Source organism: Montipora foliosa, chromosome 13 (genome assembly GCF_036669935.1).
Source record: "Montipora foliosa isolate CH-2021 chromosome 13, ASM3666993v2, whole genome shotgun sequence".
In the NCBI taxonomy this organism is placed as follows: Eukaryota; Metazoa; Cnidaria; class Anthozoa; order Scleractinia; family Acroporidae; genus Montipora; species Montipora foliosa.
In genome coordinates this window covers 43,308,650-43,328,649 of record NC_090881.1, presented here as the reverse complement: position 1 = coordinate 43,328,649, position 20,000 = coordinate 43,308,650, and the positions used below count along the sequence as shown (strand labels likewise).

General features: G+C 39.1%; 1 protein-coding gene and 1 pseudogene across 1 annotated transcript in view; both read left to right on the top strand.

Annotated features, from left to right (window-relative positions):
- Positions 1 to 7,008, top strand: part of LOC137982328 (hemicentin-2-like) — a 104,803-nt gene extending 97,795 nt beyond the window's left edge. Inside the window, exons 23-24 of the mRNA XM_068829406.1 lie at positions 4,003 to 4,276; positions 5,960 to 7,008. Coding sequence (XP_068685507.1) covers positions 4,003 to 4,276; positions 5,960 to 6,313 — 628 coding nt within the window. The 3' untranslated portion in view covers positions 6,314 to 7,008. The remainder of the gene's footprint in view (positions 1 to 4,002; positions 4,277 to 5,959) is intronic.
- Positions 7,009 to 14,005: 6,997 nt separating this feature from the next.
- On the top strand, positions 14,006 to 16,570 carry LOC137982388 (uncharacterized; annotated as a pseudogene).
- Positions 16,571 to 20,000: the final 3,430 nt, after the last annotated feature.

The window sequence follows — 20,000 nt, the reverse complement described above, 5'->3', positions numbered from 1 at the left end:
GTCACGCACGTCCACCATACGAACTTACAGACGTGCACTTTTAATGTTTGCCTAATTTTGTCCAGACGGATTGCGCCATATGAGATTTGCAATGTACTAACACTGGGCAATCGTAGAAGTGTAATTTTCTGGACATAAATCTTTGTTGGTGAACTTATTTTAGAACAAATTCGCGTTTTTCGTTCGGAGAGTGCGTGATAGGAACTGAAAACGACTTGTGGTCACATAAAAGAATGGGCCATACAGAAGTTATACTGAATCAGCAGAACTGAAACTTTGAAGTGAAGCTTGTTTCATAGCAATCTTGCTTTCACTCCAAGGCTTGGTGGGTAGAGCTATGTCTCGTTTTCGGGGAACTGCTTCTAGATAAATGCAGTTATGTTGTATAGGTCAAGAATAATAAGAATAATAACTTCATTTAAGAATCACAGCACAGTAGCAGGCAGGCTTATCAGAGGTACAACATAATATTAGATTGCGGGAAAGTGGCAAAGGAACGAAAGAGATAAGTGGCTCCTTAATAAGAATTTACCTAAATTAGCTTTGCATATCCAAGCTGTAGTTTACAAGGTTGCATTATATCGGTTTAGATGGACACGTGATAAGTTTAAACTAAAAGCCTTTTTTATTGAAGTATTTAAACCAGCTATCGTGAGATATTTAAAAAAAGACAATTCGTTTTCTTGTGTCAAAACGAAGCTTTTGTAGCCTTAAAAATTAATTTGCTTTGCACGCCTTGACAGTTTCTGTCTTAAACCACAAGACTTTGCTTTACAAATATTAGATGTCTTTAATTGAAGTCCTTTTTACCCAAACCATCATGGCAGCTAGAGGAAGTCTTCTCTTGGTGGTTTTCCTTTTTTTAATTGAGAGCTTTTTTTCCATTTTTGTTTTCTTTTTGTTATACTTTATGAAGTTCGTCCGAGTGCTAAGTGTAACACATATTTTGATTTCTTTGTTAATGAAAACCAGGGCCAATCACCAGCAATTTTCACTTTCACTCAACTGGCTTTAAAAACAAGCCTTAACTGATCCTGTAAGTTACCTGTTTGTGGCTAGTAACTCCACAGAATTTGGTGACTTGCACTTTGCATTCTCTTAATCATTTTTAGCGTCATCTGGACTCTTGTAGAATTTAGCTGTTTGACTAAAATACAGTAGTGTTTGTTGATACGCCTGATGAGTTCTTAACGATGTTAAGGGTATCATTAGTCTACTATTTTGTTTTTCCTTATGCGATATTCACATCATTGATATAGAATAACATTTGCGATTTGGTAGAAAACAATTTTAATCTTTCTGGAGAATATTCCAAGGGATAGTTGAGAAACATTTGAAAAGTTTTGTTCATTATCATAGAGTTCGATGTTCAAAACGTCAACAAATTTTATTAATAGTAGAAAGCGATATGAGAACATTTTAGAAGGTTTTGAAGAGGATCACGAGGACGTTTAACTCCGTTTGATCTGGGAGAAGTATTTTTAATCTCATTGTGTTTTGACCCACAATGGCACCTTAAGATCTGTGGTGACAATATCCAGAAGAGTTCCTCTTAACAATAGAGTTTATTAACCAAAAAATGGCCAGTGTCTGCATTCTCAGTTACATTTCTCAGTTTTTTTTTATTTCCACGTTCTATGCAACGCTGCACCTTAAAATAAATAAGTTCCAGGGGGTATGAAAAATAGGAATTTGGAATGGGGGGCAATTTCAGGTCTGTTCTTGCTCTTTTCTTCTTCTTCTTCTTTCCACAGCATTACGGAATAGCTCGGCTGTTCTGAGGAAGTTAAAAAAGAGCTTTGTAGAATCGTTAAATAAAAACATTCAGCTTTAATGACGTTGTCGCTCATCCTCTCAATCAATTCCTCTTGATGTCTGTGAAACGTTTTAAAATGTTCTCAGGTTTTATTGTAGAGAAATGGTGTACATGAATATTATTTATAGCTTTTCTTATTTACTATGACATGTACTCAAATATGCATGCTTAAAATAATGGTGAGAGTAGGATAAGGCAAGATGAAATTGTCTTGCAGCAGTGGGAAATCAGTTTCACTACTAGTGGTTTGGTCTGTTCAGGTTGTTTGAAAACATCCTTTTGGAAGTCAACAGGACTCGAGGCACCGAAAATAAACAATTGTCTTCTGACTGATGCACGCGCCTTAGAACGCATGCTCAGTCAGTAACCCGTTTATGAACAAGAGTGGCTCTCTTCCTCAACGGTGACCGAGGAAATAAAGACAAGTCCTCGAGATTGAAGAGCCTGTAGGACAATGTTTGTATTTGTAGTGAAACTAATATTTATCGCTGTTTTAATCTTGCCTGCTAATATTTACTTTAATCTTTTTTAACGAACTCAAGGTTAACAAAGTTAACGCAACCATGTAATCTTGATTTTCATATTTTAACCCAGTATCTTAATTACGTAACCCTGCTGATAACAAGCTGATTTGAAGATTAAGGCTTAACAGGGTGAACTATGTGGCAGTAACCTTCGAAATTGAGCTTCAAATGAAACGTTCGAGTCATCGAGAATAAAAGACCAGGGCCCTTTTCTCAAAGGTTCCGAAACCTTTCTGGCGTATTTTGGGTGACATAAATCCCTCTGTATCTTCAGAAGCGGAAGGTTGCAAGGCATGAAAAGTTTTGTTTTTTCTTGTATTGAAAAGAGATTAAAAGACCAGCTTTCCAGAATATAAGGGGATTGTAGGCTGCTTTTCGGGCCTGAAAACCTTTTGGGTCTTTTAAGAAACGGGTCCCAGGGTCCATTTGTAAAAGTCGGGAAAACTTCTTGCGTCATAAAGCTATCTTTGATACCTAATCCGCTTATTCTGAAACGCTGATTATCGTGAACGTGTAGAAATTGGAAATAGCATAGGTTCAAGATACAGAGAGATTTCGTCTGCCCTAAAAATGATTCGGCAAAAACGTTTAGGAACCCCGATGGAATATGTACCAGAAAGATGAAGGGTGTTGGAGAAGGACCGAATTTTAAGAAACGTTTTGCATCAGTAAAAGACCATGCCTAGAAAATTGAGACCGTGAGACATATGTGTGTGTGCAATGCTAAACCGTGCCCTTTTCCCATAGTGCACTCGGTTGAAAAGCTGGAAAAAAAGTCCTAGTTTCTCCATTCAAGGTCTGCCACATTTTTTATTGTCTTTAATGCTATTTGGTAACTGCTGCTTTTGAGTAGTCTAACATTGTAACCAATCTTACTTAGAGCTTAATAAACGCTGATTAATCATACTTCACTGTGTCCTTTTCCTTCATGTGTGAATTTAGCCTAACAATCTTGGGGAGTATTGGACGTTGTTTACTAAGGCTTTGGAGAATTCGTTTGTTTACATAGCGATGTTTTCTCCTTTCAAATTTTCATATGATTACATATAAATCATATCTCGGAAATGGCTTATCGGTAAGTATTTCAACAGCCAATTCACTACTTGCACAATCCCCTAGTACACCTCTATTACCCCACAAAACTTTTGCATAACCATTGTTTGCAATTTCTCCTGGGACATGAAAATGTCCCAAGAGAAGTCGAAAACAATGCCTATGCAGATTTTTGAGGGGTAAAAGAGGTGTATTATGGGATTTGTGCAAGTAGTGAATTCAACCCTGGTTCAATGTCTCTGGTGAAAACATTGACTCATCCCTCGGCCATGGTTTCCATGGCATAAGCAAAAGCCTTGTAACTGATGATGTCTTTTTTATATACAGTCTGGCTTTTATTCACTTGCCGCCAAGCTTTTTAAATTAAGCTCATGCCCACTGCCTTGTTTTCTTTTTCCATTTTTTCTTTTTTTTTTGTTTTGTTTTTATTTCTATTTTTTTTTTGTTTAAACTGTCTTCTGGTGAAAAGTATTGAACAATTTCAATTGAAGGGGTTGCGTCATAGTTCGACATCTCGACTGGGCGTGGCTTGTGCTCCCAGATCAAACCGGTTCTTCAAGGCATAAAATGTATGAACAGCTGTACTGTATGAAAGCCATTTTATTTCAGACAAGAGGATAGCCCCTGCTCTCGAGTTAATGGAGCCTATGCAAAATCGGGACCACCTTCCGCCAATAGCACTGATGTTTCTTCTGCTGCACAAAAGCAGCCGGCGCAAGAAGCAGGAGCCATTCCCACGTACGCAGTTGTGGACAAGTCGAAGAAGAAAAAGAAAGAGCCGGAAGAAATGCCTCTTGTAAATACTGACAAGGGAAAATCCAAGAAAAAGAAAAAGAAGACGGACGACAAGAATCTTTATGACAGCGTCGAAGAACCAAAGAAGGTATGCCGGCCGGTACTCATTGATCTAACAATGAACCAGATTTAAGTGGCCAGTCTTGTAGCGCTTGGGCCCTTATTTGGGACATTGTACACAGAAATCAAGTCAATTTAACTCAAATCAAACTTGGTTTTTAAGGAGACGGAAAAACCAGAGTACCCTAAAGAGAAAACCCTTTTGAGAAGAATAGAGAACCAGACATCACACAGCTGTTCCCTTTTTAGAGCATTTTCACTCACGTGACCAGCAGCCATATTGGATTACTGAAACAAAAGACAGGATTTGCATAAAAATAGAGTTAATTCCCTGAGAATTAGTTTGGTACACCATCATGGCCGCCATTTCTTCGTTTTGCAACACCATCATGCCCGTCGTGACGTCATGTGGTAACGCTCTGTTGGACCAGGCTTAGCATAAGCCACTTTCAAAAATACCTAACCATAATACTCTTTGTTTGCCCTGCAAAATTCTGCATAAGCATTGTCTTTATTTTCTCCTGGGACCAATTTAAGTCCCAATAGAATACGCAAAATGTTGGAGGGCAAACAGAGAGTATTATGGTATTGTTGAAAGTGTCCTATAGCCTTATCCTCTTATTATGTCCCCCATCTAGGGCTTTTGTATTTGCTGTACCATTAGGTTTGGCCATTTTTTTTTAGTTCTGAGCCAATGTTTTCAGCCCCTGTATTGATAAAATGTACCACAGGGGCACGGGATAACCCTAGGGATTCAAAGGGATTTGAACCAAAGGCCAGCCCGTTACCAAATTGCTATCTCCTGGTAAGGAGACTATGTCATTAATTTCATTGAGTTTGGAGAGACGTTTTCACTTACTGACTCCAACCTCGTTCCAGGGTCTTTCATCTCCGCATCCTCTGCTGACGAACTAGCACCTGATAGTGGTGTTCTCAACAAATAGTTTCTTTAAAATGCTAGTAATTCTTAAAATACGGATGTGTTTCTTGAATGAAAACCATGTCAATCTTGCCCATTTTCTGTTAGCCATGCACGTACATCTTTTTGGCTTTACCACGTTTCATTTTACTAAGGTTTTTGGATGCTGCAATGTTTTCTTTTCTCAAGATACTCTTAATGTTCTTACCACTTGACTTGATGATGAACTTTATTTAAGTGTCAAGTGTATTTAGCGCCGTGCTACTAATTGGGGACATTGTACAAAAATCATATCGAATCATAAGTTGATTTTTGAGGAGAGGTGTACCGGCGTACCCTGAGGAAAACCTCTCGGAGAAGAGTAGATAACCAACAAATGCAACCCACATATGACGCCAAGTCTACGAATCGAACACGCGCCACATTGGTGGCACAGCTTTACTTCCTTTAGCTAGCATATTTATTGGGCCTTGGACTGCCTCGATACCTTTCCTCAGGAGACTTTGGTGTTTCTTCCGTGGCAAAGACATGTAATTGCTTATTTTCAGCATTTCACTGTCAAGTACTATTTGCAAAGCATGATGAATCGAGTGGGGGCCGTCCTCAGTTTGACTCGCAAATCTGGCGCTCTGTGAATGTCACGCCAACCTCGTTCCCAGGTTCTATCTTCTTCTTATTGTCTGGGAACGAGGTTGTTGTTGCGAACTAACAACTTGTAGTAATCAACCCAACAAAGTTGTGCAGACTTGTTGGGCACGCTGCCTGGATGTTAAATGTGTTTGCATTTTGTAGGAAAAGAAGCCTGGGGAAATATTTTATGCAGATTTGGGCGAATTTCAGAAGCAAGAAATGCCTAAAGTGGCCACTTCGCCACCAACTCTTCCTCCTCTTAAAACAGCCCCGTCTTACGAAAAAACAGATTATGCTGAGATCACACAGTTTCTTAGGAAAGAAGCTACCCTGCCTAAAGTGGCCACTTCGCCACCAACTCTTCCTCCTATTAAAAGATCCCCGTCTTACGAAAAAACAGGTTATGCTGAGAAAGAAGCTACCCTGCCTCCGGAAAAAACCTCGAACTCTGAAATGAAGCCACAAGCTGCCAACCAAACCCACGATGAAGTGGAAAATAAAGAAACGGCACTCTAGGTTAACCAGTACTGTAGGGTCTGTCGTTATATTCATGGCTACAAACTCGTGTAGTTCCTCGGAGTGTTTTTCGTTATTGCTAGTTTGGATTAAGGGGCGTTAATTGAAATGGCAATGTAAAATAATTTTTATGGAGTATATTTTTATATAGATTTTTTTTTATGCACGGCAAGCTCATTTGTATATTGTGTGTAGCTACTGTAGGTTAAATACAAATTATAAATGTCGGTAAATGTTTTAATTCTTCAAAGAAGAATTCCTCGGTTGCACTATAACGTATTTAAACGCGGCAGTATCAAAGTTCATGAAAAGTGCAGAAATTGTTAAAAAGCCCTGAAGTTTCTCCCTTAAAGGCCTTAGAGAGCTGGCTTAGGATAGAAAATATGAAGCCACCGTGCGAGTGTCTATTTATGTTTAAGTTATGAATTCTTAGAAAGTACTTGTGGTAATTAGAACGAGTGTCATAAACTTTGTGTCAGAATATCGAGAAACCATTTTTGTGTAATTTTGAGAATCGGCGCTTCAGTAATGTAATAACCTCAGGTTAATTGTATCCCAATAATCGCATGAACAATTATATTAAGATTGTGGTGATGTATATGTATGGTATGGTTAATTTTTAATTTTTAAATACGAAAAATGCGTGCATAAATGCACCAAATGGATAATTTCAAGATTAAAGAAACTTTATCGGTTGTTGGCCTTCCTGATTTAACAGTACGTGCTTTGCTTTATTGTCAATTCTCTATTGTTTTCAAATGCTCTTGGGGACACTGCTTATTCCCAAGAGCATTTGAAAACAATGGTTTATGCAAAATTTGGGGGGCAAACAAAGTGTATTATGGGGAATTCGAAAATAGAGAATGCACAAATGCGACTTAAGGAGGGGGGAGGGGGGGGGTGGGTGAACCTTTTGTTGAAGTGGGAACTTCAACAAAAAATAACTTTAAATCACGGGAAATAACTATTGCAGTCAAGTCAGTCTAAAGTATTTTTTTTAGAAAGTGTTTTTATCGGAAATAAATAAGTTTTAGAATCGCTTATTTTAGGTTTTCAAATTTCGTGGGCGCCGCATCTTGAATACTTTTGACGTGTTACGGTTGCCCTATTGTTGTTACACAAAAGCCCTTTGTGTCAGAACAATAACGCAACCGTAACACGTCACACTTATTCAAGATGGCTGCGCCGCAAATTTCCCTTTCGTAAACGGTCGTTGCCATTTGAAACGGTCGATGCCATTTATAACAGTCGACTACACACTTCACTTCAAAGAAAATTAAAAGAAACAAACTAAGAAAAAATATTAACAAAAATTAAGACAAAAAAGGAAAAAAAAACATTTATAAAAGAAAAACTGGAGGAAAAAAAGAGTCCGAAAATTTCAAGACTCGAACTCGGGTTCTTAGCCCTCACCCGAAAAATAACTCTTACTCGAACCCTAACTCATATGACCAGCGAGACACAACTCCCGGTAACCGCAACCTTTTGAGTTCTTAGACCTATTGAGTGTAATTCAGAGCTAAAATATGGCATCGACCGTTCTGAGAAATGGCAACGACCGTTTACGAAAGGGAAATAAGCGGCTCCCCCGCGAAATTTGAAAGCGAAAATAAGCGATTTTAAAATTCACTTTTCTTGGTATAAACGCGTGCAGAAGCCCATCAAGGGGAGCCTCTATCCCCCATACTTGGCCTTGGAGTCAACCCTTTCCCGAGTAGATCTATTATTAGAACGCCTCTCAGGGAAAGTTTCACACGCCCTCAGTTCGAAGAGACAATAAAAACAGAGAGATGACAGTCATTGTTTTATCCACACGGTTTACTCGACAGAAATAGGATACTTTTCGCGGGAAAAAGCCGTTCTTAAAATAAATCTACTCGGGAAAGGGTTGACTCGGAATTAGTGGAGATAGAGGCTCCCCTTGATGGGCTCCTGACGCGTGTTTTAAAAACAAATTTCGAACAAATTTGTTTGTAAATATAATTTCCTTCACCCTGCCAGCAGAGCCTTTCTTAACTCGACGAGAAAGAAAGGACTCTGCAGAAATCGTGTTCAGTCTTTATTGAGTATGCGCAAGCCGTTGCTTGGAGACAGTTTCAAACCCAGATCAAGTCTCGATCGCACTCCTAGACGCCATATTTATTTTCTTGCTATTTTCGTTCTGAAGGCTCGATTTTGACCTTTGCCTTGTCAAAAATATGATGCGCGCGCTGCCTAAGCCGGTTTTACCGGAGTGACTAGCCCAGAAACTTGAGCTGCAGTGACTCAAAAGACTTGACACGATTTCTGCAGAGCCTCTTTGTCTCGCTCTCTGCCGAGTTTTAGAGAGGCTCTGCTCGCAGGGTGAATTTCCTTCGGTTTGAATTCATTCTGTATTGAGTGGAGTTTCCCTTTAACCACGAAAAGACTTCTTGCTAAGGACTGTATTAAGTCAAGAGCAATTTTAAGGCCATGCGAATTGCTTATGACTAGGGATCTTTGAAATAACGTTTTGAATGAATACCCGACATCTTAACCCGACATCACTTCGGTTACATAGCGCATGCGCAGTCCCCAACTGCGCGTTTCAATGTAAAAAAACAAAAAAAGACTCCAAAGAAAAGGAACAAAGGAGTGATTTCTTTTCATCCGAACGGAACCATATTATCCATGTTCATAATCTGTAGAATGGGAATGGTGTTTGCACAAAAAACCGACAAAATTTATCAAACTGAGGCTTTATGGCGTCATAACTTCACTGTTTTTTTTTTTTTTTTTTTTAAATCCATGCTGCAGATTTTACATTAGAGTGATTTTGCACTTTGCTATAGTTTTCAGCCAAAGGGGAAGCTCTCCGGCTATTTCTGTTTTGGTCGCGTGACTCACCAAATATAGTTGTGATTCCAAACAGAGGGTGGAGTGTTCAAAGTACACACTTGGCCAAAAAGGACAATCGTGGAGTAAAAGGGACGCGATAGATTACCATTTGAATTCTCCCATGGCAATAGTTTTGTAGTAAAGGATCTCCCCCCCCCCTCCCCCGGGCAGTCAAAACTCGTACTCGTTCTCCTCCTAGAATCTAAAGCTCTTTAATATTGAACGGACGCACGGCAACATGGAATCTGTTTGTTAAGTATACTATGCGTCATCAGTGGCATGTTAGTACCATCTCATCTTTTTGTTTCCAATTAGGAGACTGTGGAAAAGGTAGCTACGTTTTCTGGTTAAATCGCCGTTTAATTCCTTACAAATTATCTCAATTCTGCGCGGTAATCAAATTCAACCACTGTGCTGTGACTGCAACGCACTAGGGAAATCTTACTTGATTTCTCGGGAACTAGTCTAGGCTTTCATAGATTGTACTAGTAAAAGTAGCGTATTATGCTACCAGCGCATATCAGTGCCCAGTTTTTTCCCAAGTTATGGTTATTTTTCCAAATTATGCCACTTTCTTAAAATTACTCTTTCTACAAAATGAGCAAAATGAGTCCACAAAATGTATCATGATCGTGTAGCAAAAAGTTTTTGTTGTCACCAGCTACTCATCTATTGTATTTTTCTTTCTTTGTCTTAATGTCTGGCTATGTTTGCTGGTTCTGGTATGATTTCTAACTGGAAGTTATCGGGCAGCGTGGATGACGTCATTTTATCATCTTGTGCCAGACTGCCAGCCTCCTAGGGAGGCTCTCTCTGCATTTCCAAACCGCGAATGTGGCTAAGACAGTGAACAAATATGGTATCCGGCTTATCAATATATGCTGATTATGCTACCAGTGCTACTTTTTAAAAATCAGCAAATTATGCCCAAAATTATGCTAGCACAATCTATAAAAGCCTAGCAACAACACCCATTACTACAAAGATCATCCTAGAGAGTAAATAATTGACCATCAAAGATGTACATTTTCCGACAGAAGCCTTTTTTACTTGGCGAATGACAATGATTATTCCTGTTACTGCAGATATCAGCTCATGCTAAATTGCTGGCAACAGGAACCCCATGATCGCCCGACGTTTGAACAACTTAGACGTGAGCTTAAACCGATGGAAAACCAACACAAGGTAATTTCTGGAAACAACATTTAGAATGATGAAAATACAGAAAATTAATGATTTGTAAGGGGGACACAAAAAGAACCATGCATAGCGGAAGTAGTGTTTTTCGCTGTCCTCATCTATTTCGGTGTTGTCCTTGTTACGAGGTTGCTCTTTGATTTATCTAAGTTGGTGCACATTATCTAACTCTTATGTTTTCATATCCAGTTTTAAGTCCACATGCCAAAATTAGCAATGAGGTACACATATAATTCTAATCAGTTTTGATTCGAATTGAAACTTCCAATACACATGCTTTATTCTACCATGTTACTGAAGAGTATTTTATGCTTTTTCTTCCGCAATACCAAGAGAAATATACAAAATTAGCTGGGTATTATCTGCTTTTCAAAGTATACAACACTTCCCCCCCCCCCCCCCCCCCATCCTTACATTAGACCTAGAGTAGCAATTGATACTTTAAATTTGAAAGGTGTTTAGTTATTTAAAGTAGTTTTGGAACACCTTGTTTTTGGACGTGTATGTTAAATTAGCAAATGAACCTTGTAAGCTTCAAAAAGACAGGAACACATGCGTTTGAAGTCGGCTGTTAGTTTTGCTGCGGATCGATCCGCCTGGGTATTTCCTCTACTGCGTTTTCGTAAAGTAAATTGGGTATGCTCTCCATTACTATTTGTGATGGGAATATATTTGTATATACTGCACATATCACATGTTCTCATGGCGGTTTACAGTTTTCTCTCTGGGGCGAGATCGGACGTCAACCTGTAAAGGGGCCTCTGGCAGCCGCTATCAGTCCCTATTTGATCAGACAGACGTACCCACTCAACCCACACATGAATGTGAAAGATGAAGTCAGAGAGATAGAGATAGGCCAACACCCCGGTGGTGATAAACGGGAAGGGTTGTTAGACCGCGGGGCCTACGGTTAATGTCCGAGAAGACTTGAAAGTCCAACCATTTGTAGATAAAAGTACAAAGGCAGCACTTTCTGCTCAGTTATTTTAAGACCCTGAGTGTTAGTCCGACAGGTATTTTGACCCCGCATTCTATGAACGCTTGGTGCTCAACCAAATAAAGCACTGGTGGTCAGTTGGTCTGGGTGTGGTCTGTTGTAGTGAAATGTCCAGTTATATCCTTTTTCTTCTTCTTACAGAGGCTCATCAATATGAAAGACTACGACAAGAAACTTTATGAGAACGTGGAAGACTTGATGTTTTAGACAGCCTTTGATTGTTATACCAGAAACCCATAAGAGTTGAAACGTGTAACGCGCGTTCACAGCTTCCGAATATTCAGTGCAAACTGATTGGTTGAATGTTTCAGTGCTAAGTACCATATTTGGAAACCCCTCGCTCTTGTTGTTCCAAATATGGTACTTAGCAAGTTGAATATTCAGAAGCTTGTTTCGCAGCACGCAAGGGGCCGTTACACGTTTCAACCCTTATGGGTTTCTGGTTATACTTAATGTACTTGGCTGATAAATTATTCAAACATGACTTCACTCGTTTATTCATTTTTCAGGTTAATTGGAATGCTATAGAACCCAAAATGGTATAGAATGCTTATTTTAGAAAATAATCACATTTTTGGTGTACATGTAACCCACTTGTATGTATGACTTGAGCAGGAGTGGATGTGTAGCTCAAACTAGGATCCTAACTGATTTCAAGCAGAAATAAGTGGGATGCCTTTTGTTTAACTTTTTGTGTTGCGCCCAAAGATGGAAAAAAAAAGTGTGAAAAGACAGAGCCAGAATGATGTTCTGTAGGAGTGTTTAAAGGGGTCTTAGACCTGATAAACACGACCGCGAGTTTATTGAACGTCTTCGAGAACGCTTCACAAAAAAAATTTGTCACTCTGCAGTCCAGACAACGGTGCTAAATTTGAAGGGAAGATACTAGCATACAAGAAAAACAAGCCGGGCCTCATTACTGCCAATGAGGAGTGATTTATCGGGTTTAAAGCTCATGCACGTGACGTTTTATCGCTGTTGAGCTCATGAATTATTAACGCATTTTGAACGAGAACTGAAGTACAGTATGTGGCCCTTGGTCCGCGAAGTCCTTGACCCGCGACTTTTCCGAACATGATGTCATATTTCATCGTTAATAAAATACGACCAAAAACAAATGTGTCCGATGATTTCTTGATTATTCTTCTTTCACATGACGAAATTTCGGCTTTCCTGCTATCGGTGATTGTGCGGAATTCAAGTTTGTTGACAGGAGTGTTAATTTGTCTTTCTAGAACAATGTTTGTTTCAAGAAATGTTATTGTATGTCAAGTAATCTTTCACAACTTACTGTGTATCAGCTATGAGAAGACGAGTTTTAAGTAATTAATATAAACATATGAAAGTGTTCACACTCTCATATAGACAGATATTTGACAATGTATATATCCCAAATACAATCTTGGACAAAATTGTTGAGAAAAGTGTGCTTTTGCACTAACTACGCTCACAAGTATGAAAAACAAGCTCTCTGTTTGCACCCCCCCCCCCCCTCCCCCCTCCTGATCAAAGATGCTACACAAAAACAAAGCATGTCGAACCTGGGATTATCAACATTGATCAGGGGGGATGGGGGATGGGGGATGGCTGCTAGGGTGCGATATTGAGGATGCTGTGCGTAAAGGAACCCCTGTTTTTAATATTCTCAACCCTTTTTGTCCAAGATTGTAGCTCTAGTTTCAAACATGTGCAAAACGTCAAAATATCCTTTGAAAAAAAGTAGAAAAAAAAACTAATCAGACTTACCTGCTTTCACCAGCTCTTTGCATTTCTCTGGAGTAAGGTGAGTCCGTCTCTCGTTCGGTTTCTTCTCTGTTCGAGGCCACAGACGTACACCCATAACTACCTGCACGTTCAAGGTTAACAGTAGCATGCAGGGCGCTTTTAATATACATAGGGCGGTGGAACGGGCAGCCGCTCTTGGTCCAATGTGTGATGCGGAGAAGGACTGGCACGAGTGCTCCTTCCGCGCTTCCGGTGCAATTAATATTCATAGGAGAGAACCAATCAAAAACAGAGGGAAAATGTTTGTTACATTAACATCAGCTATGTGTCTGGAACATCTGAAGATTTTTTTTTCTCATTCAAATCAAAAAAAGTCGTCTGTGATGTCCTGTAAAAACAATTCTTCCAATTCTTCGAGTGAGTCGCCGACCTCGATACTTGCCGCCATTTTGAGAAGGCTTTTTAGTAGACCCCAGTCTACTACGTCACACCTTTTTGCTCGGACCCGCTCGTTTCACCGCCCGGTCTCTTTCCGTCCTGGTAGCAGGCCTGTGTCAACACACACTCACGTGATGACTAGTTGCATTATTGAATGCCCCGTTTTTATACCTTTTACAAGTTTTTCAAGGGGATTTTTCCTAAGGCCCCTTCAAATAGCATAGTCCTTCGATAATGATGTAGCCTTTGATTCAAAACTTGCAAGCCCCGAAGGGAGCCAAGCAACTGACAGCTCCTTGTGATCATCCACTTATGGCCAGTAGACTAATTTTTATTCAAAACAATGGCGTTGAAATATTTTTCAAGTTGGTTTAGCATACCTCTGGTTCAGAGTCGAAAGAATCACGTTCGTGACTACGGTTCCCCCTTGCGATCACGTTACGCCACTTAGTAATCTGGACATTGCGTGACAAGATCGCATTTCTCTCACCTTAGTCTGTTTGTAAAATGGCGTCGAAAGAGGAGCCTGAGTTACAGGACGAGGGATATCGTTTGAACGTGAGGATCCCTGATTGGCCGTATGAAAAATGGGAATTATTAGACAGCACCAAAGAAGACACTGACATCAAAGCTTCTCCGATGCACAAAATTCCAGTTTCGGTTAGTCCAGTGTTTGATTCATTTCTCCAAAGTTTTTCTCCCCAACTGGACATTCATAATGAACAAAAAAGTTTCCAAATATTGCATGAAATAACAATCATGTTGAAAGGCAGCTTATACGAGCTTGGAAAGTCTTACAAATGCTTCGAAGAATGTCAACTCGTTCAAGCCGGAAGTGTAGCTGAGAAAACGAAAATAGCAGCATTTGATGAGTTTGACTTTCTGATTGTCTTGGAATATTTTGCCAACACGGAATACTTTCAAACGGTTGTCAGGAAGGATTCAGTTAGGATATACGTAAAGGATCCAACTGTTGTAGATCTACTCCCGACTGAATGCAGCCGTCATTCAGGGACGATTCATTTCCTCGATTTTTCTCTGCGTTCAAAGTTTATGCAAACGTTTATTAAGATATTTGATTCACGATTGCTCCCTGGTTGGAAACGTTCCACTACTGATAAGGAAATAATTTGTGGTTCTGGTATAGCTTCAACACTGCATTTGACGTGTGACAAGTTCGGCTTAGACGTCGACGTTGACTTGTGTTTGTGTGTGCCAATAAGGGTTGATGATTTTAAAGGGGCTCTGTCCATTCCAAATGATGCAAGTCCAAATTTCACCTACCTTTCTATTCAAGCGTTACATTAGCAACATCATGGAGCAATCACATCTAGATTTGTATGCAATTCTTGGTAAGGAAGATCACACTTCTCAAGCCATTTCTTCAAGAATCACTGCTCCTCATCTAGAGCTTTCTTCCTTCCAGTTTCTCTTACCAGGAGATGGGCGCATCAAAGCCTACTGCATTGCAAAATGCATTCTGTCAGCTTTCCTTCCAAAACTGAGTAAAATCTTTGGATGCAAAAGATGCTGTCATGGGCTTGTAAGATCTTACCACATTAAAAACATACTACTGTTTATGTTCAAGAATTACAAAGAAGACTCGCATTGGTCAAACAGCTTGGTTCCACTTCGAGTGTTAGAAATCTTTTTTATACTGAAGGAATGCATGATTCCTGATGACGAATCAAGTTATGATGCCGCTGTTTCTAAGCACTGCTTTCCAGGAACTCTTTATGTAGAAAATGTTACAAATTTAAGTCCATATTATAATTCTGAACAGGGAGGCAAGTTCTTTTTCACCCCTGATTCTCACAAGCCTAGGTATGAATTAAGCTCATCGCCAGTTTTTAAAAGTCACCTTTTGACTGGAAACGAAGAGGCTGACAATCTACTGAGAGTATGGTTTGAAAAGTTACATAACAAACCTTGGAATTCACGACAACTGCTGTTAGATTTATTTAGTTTTCTCAATACCCTTAATGAAACAGTCTAGTGACAAAACCATTCCAAACCTTTTTTTTTCTTTTTTTTTTTTTTTCCTTTTTTTTTTTTTGAGGAGACAAAATTCATAAGTGTGTAATAATTACCAGCCTAATTAGGCCTAAAACAATATTAATTTTAATCTTAAATCCAACCTTTGTTGGTTAGTATTTAATATATGGTGGGGTCATACATGATGTTTTAGTGTTTCATTTGGGTGTTTCGGTGTTCATGGTTTAGAAATGCCCATAACTACCAATGTCATCTTATGCATATGTTACTTGACACTTATGTATACACTCTTTCTGAGACAAAGAAGTGGAATGTTACGTGAAAGAAATGGTTTCAAACAACATCTAGTACAGTACATGGAAAAAATCAAACATACATTTTTGTAACAAGCCTTCTTTGGCTCATTAGTGTCATGTGTTTAAAGAAAGTTTTTCAGTTTTGTCAGTTTTCATGTAAACAGTCCATCACTTGTCCTATGCTGGAAGTAATGAGGGTTGATGGGACACATTTTTATAGTTTTTCATCTTTCTATTTTAGCATTGTGGAGACAGGTAGAGTGGCAAAGAGAACTTACAAATAGAGTGAATATGTGAATGTGTACGAATTGAGCAATTAACTTGAAATAAAAGAGGAATTGTCAGCACAAATAAAAAATATATATACAGGAACACTTCATTCAACACCACTTTTCATTGTTGTTGTTGTTGTTGTTGTTGTTATTATTGTTTGCCATTTGTGGGTGGACAAAACCTCAAACCCTCGTTTTCATAATCTTTATTATTTCTCAATTTAAGTTCAAAAGATAGAAAAAGTAGTTTGACTAAGATCTCCATTTATGCACTGATGCATGCCTGAAATTTAAAATTTGATTTATTTTCAGTATAAGAGTACTTTCTTGTGATGTAGGATACTGTAAATTTGAAATAAAAGTCTGACTCCATACAGTAACATTATTAGATAAGAGGTCCTCCATAAGTGATAAATACAATGTGTTTCAAATAGCATAATAATAACGGTCAAGTGCAGTGTTGATATCATTAGTGAGGAGCACACGGCTCAAATCAAATGTCAAACATTCACCTGAAGGCAACTGCCACATAATTGATGAAACTAATTTGATATGAACTAAAACATGTGTCTAAGTTCTTTCATTTTACACCACCAGCGGTGGTTAAAGATGCCAGAAACCCATAAGGGTTGAAACGTGTAACGGCCCCTTGTGTGCAGGGAAACAACCTTCTGAATATTCGATTTGCCAAGTACCATATTTGGAACAACAAGAGGGAGGGCACTGAATATTTGGAAGCTGTGAACGCGCGTTACACGTTTCAACCCTTATGGGTTTCTGAAGATGCTTAATGACATGAAAAGATTTCATGATCATTTTCAATCTAAAATAATTGCAAGCATCAGGAAGTTAATTATGTCACATCTTAACATATGTCTGCTAGATATTAATTAGTTTTAAAACGGTAAAAAAAGAATCTCTAATATTTTGGTGGAAATTTAGGAAAATGAAAGCCAGAGAGGTTGATAGCAACTCTGTCTAAAGACACATTCTTATAATCCCCACATTTCTAAGGCAAATTATTGTATAATTTATGAAAAATTCAAAACCTCTTCGAATACTAAAATCATGTCAAGATTCCCTTAATTTTGATGAAGGAAGCGAGAATTCAAAAGTGCTTTTACTGCATCAGCTTTTTTATCAAACATTTTCTTGGTCCTGTTCCAAACAGGTATGCGTGTGGCGGTGAGAACTCGATTGGAACCCTGTACCCTAGGCAGTATACTAGATGATAACAATTTCAGTTGCATCATGCATTTGAGGCAATCGATCAGTGTAAAACGCAAACTGCAAACAAAGGATAAAATGCAAACTAAGGGTAAAAGGAAGATTGTAGACTGAGGAATCTGTTTGATATCAGCTCATTAAATTTTCTTGCCTGCTAGCAACAGGCATCAAGAAAATTCTCAAAAGAGGGAGAGTTACAATCTTAAGAAGAAAATCTTCCCACTCAAACAGGCAAACAGCAGCCTGACGTTTCCAGTTTTCCATTTCACGTTTCCCCTTCACGTAACGTGATGCTCCATCTCTCTGATGTCCTGGTGTTCTCTGTCCCGTCCTCGCTAAGATCACGTGCCTATCAACGTCATGTCAAGACCCTTTATTTACACGTTATCAATATTCATAAAACTACATGCTTCTGAGGTCTTGTGCTATCTATAGCGATATTCACTGTTTATAAACAATTTCTTTGAAATTGAAATTTTGCCAACCACACAACAAAAGAACCTTCCTTTAGACAGCCAAGAGATCTCTGGTTGGCACGTCAAGGATAATAGGTGACGTAAAAGTGACTATTGCAGGATTTATGCCCATGACAAATGTAGATAAAATTATAATTAGGGTTAAAGCAATAATTAAATGAATTATATACAACCACTAGTGGTTGTAGCAAAGTATACAACCACATATCAGTTCTTTTATAAACACATTGAACTTTATAAATGAAACTTTGAAGGAAGATGAATGAGACAAATACAACAACCTCTCATTTCGCACTGCGTCTTTATTTTTATCCAAACTTTACCGTACAGTTATTAAAAACTGGACGAAGGACATTACAAGGAAGGATTACGTTTTTGCAAACGTTGGCCGTGTAGCACTTTCATTTGAACAGACTTAACTGATTAGAGTGTAATGTGAAGTGCTAAGTATCTACCCTATATGAACCATGTGAGCGTTAGCCCTACTGATGTAATGGGCCCACACACAAGGACAAAGAAAAACTCTGACCAGGGTGCCCCCCCCCCCCCCCCCTTAAGGATTCGCTTTTTCGGTTTACCTACTTACCTTTTCTTCTCTTATAATCAATGTTTTTCGCGAATTCTTCAATGATCAAGATCTTGTTCATATAAAAATTCTTTGACTTGGGCCATTTAAGTTTCAATAAGAATAAAACGCAAGCAGCGGTTACACTGAAGGTAGTCTTGCTCTAAGTCGTCCTTTCGAAACCCCTTCAATTGAGAAATCAAAGCGAACTTGAAGTGAGGTCGCGAGGCGGGAAGATAATTTAAAGGACTTTGAGCAAGAGAAAATGAGGGGACAGAGAGGGAGGCTCAAGGCGTTGGCCGGGATATGTTATGTCCACGAAAGTTATTTTTAGACGAGCGGAAGTCTTTGTTCTAGGGGACCTGTCTTCCGAGACGTCCGCATGCAGTCTTGCTTAGCTCTCAGGTTCTTAGTGAAAAGAGAAAATGATGGCGCACGTGGAAGGCTGATGAATATATATTTTCTTTCAAACATCGGACCGAGGTTGGCCTGCATGCGGACGTCTCGGAAGACTTCCGCTCGTCTAAAAATAACTTTCGTGGACATGACATATCCCAGGGGCTGGACCGGGAGCCTCCTTCTCTGTCCCCTCATTTTCTCTTGCTTTGAGTAAGTCTACCCGAAAGGTTCTTGGGAAAGTGTGTTCTGGGTATGACGTGTTATTAAAGTGTCTGCAGTCCTGGGCAAAAAGAATTGAGACTTTTCCTATCTTTTGAACCCCCCCGCCATTGTTGCTCGGGAACAGGCGCAAATCTTAGTGTTAAAAGCCATGTTCTATCTATTCCCTCGAGATTCAGGCATAAAGAACCCAGCAATTCTGTTAAACAGGCAGTCACCATGGAAGTGACGTCATGGATCTTTTAGAAGATGGGTGGTGCTTAATTAAATAGCGAAAGGTTGGCAAAGCAAGGATTGGCGAGTTCATTTCTTTTTATATACCTGTAGGCGGTATGCAACTAACCTCTTGGGGCACAACGATGGCGAAATGTGAAAATGCTGGATGACAAACAAAAGAGCCTTATGAGAGCTCTGCTGTTTGTATCATCCAACATGGCACCCATGACGAAAAATGCAAAGGAACCTTTCTGATTGTTTACGCTTAAGTGGCACAGTACGTGAGAGGAGCCTAGGCATAATTTTGAACTTGTGTCAGTTACACATGAACGCTATCATTTTGTAACATTTCTAGCGCAGCATTTTATTATTTGTCATTTCTGCTTAATTCAAAGGCTGTTAAAACTTTACGCGAAGCCAGTCCCAATCGTATAATTACCTTACTTAGAATGCCGTTTGCTTTCCGTAGCAAACCCAATCAAAATGCCTTCTTTTCCAGTTCATGGTGTCGTCACCTTTCATGCAAAGTGTAAAGTGTGATTCTATCAGTCCAACTTAAATTGCTTTGTTTCCAAATGCTCTGTTGTGAGAATAATTTCGAGACACCTTATATATACACGTTACGTGTGGAATCAATGTTAATTTAAAACAAAATTCTCAAGGATATCCAATCATATACATTTTGAGTGATATTGGCATTCTTTGGCGGCATTTAAATTACTTTCGGTATTTCTTATTAATTCGTGGATATGATGCTGTGGTTCCTGAGGATTGTCTTGAGCAATTAGTAAAGCTTCGAGTGTTAAATT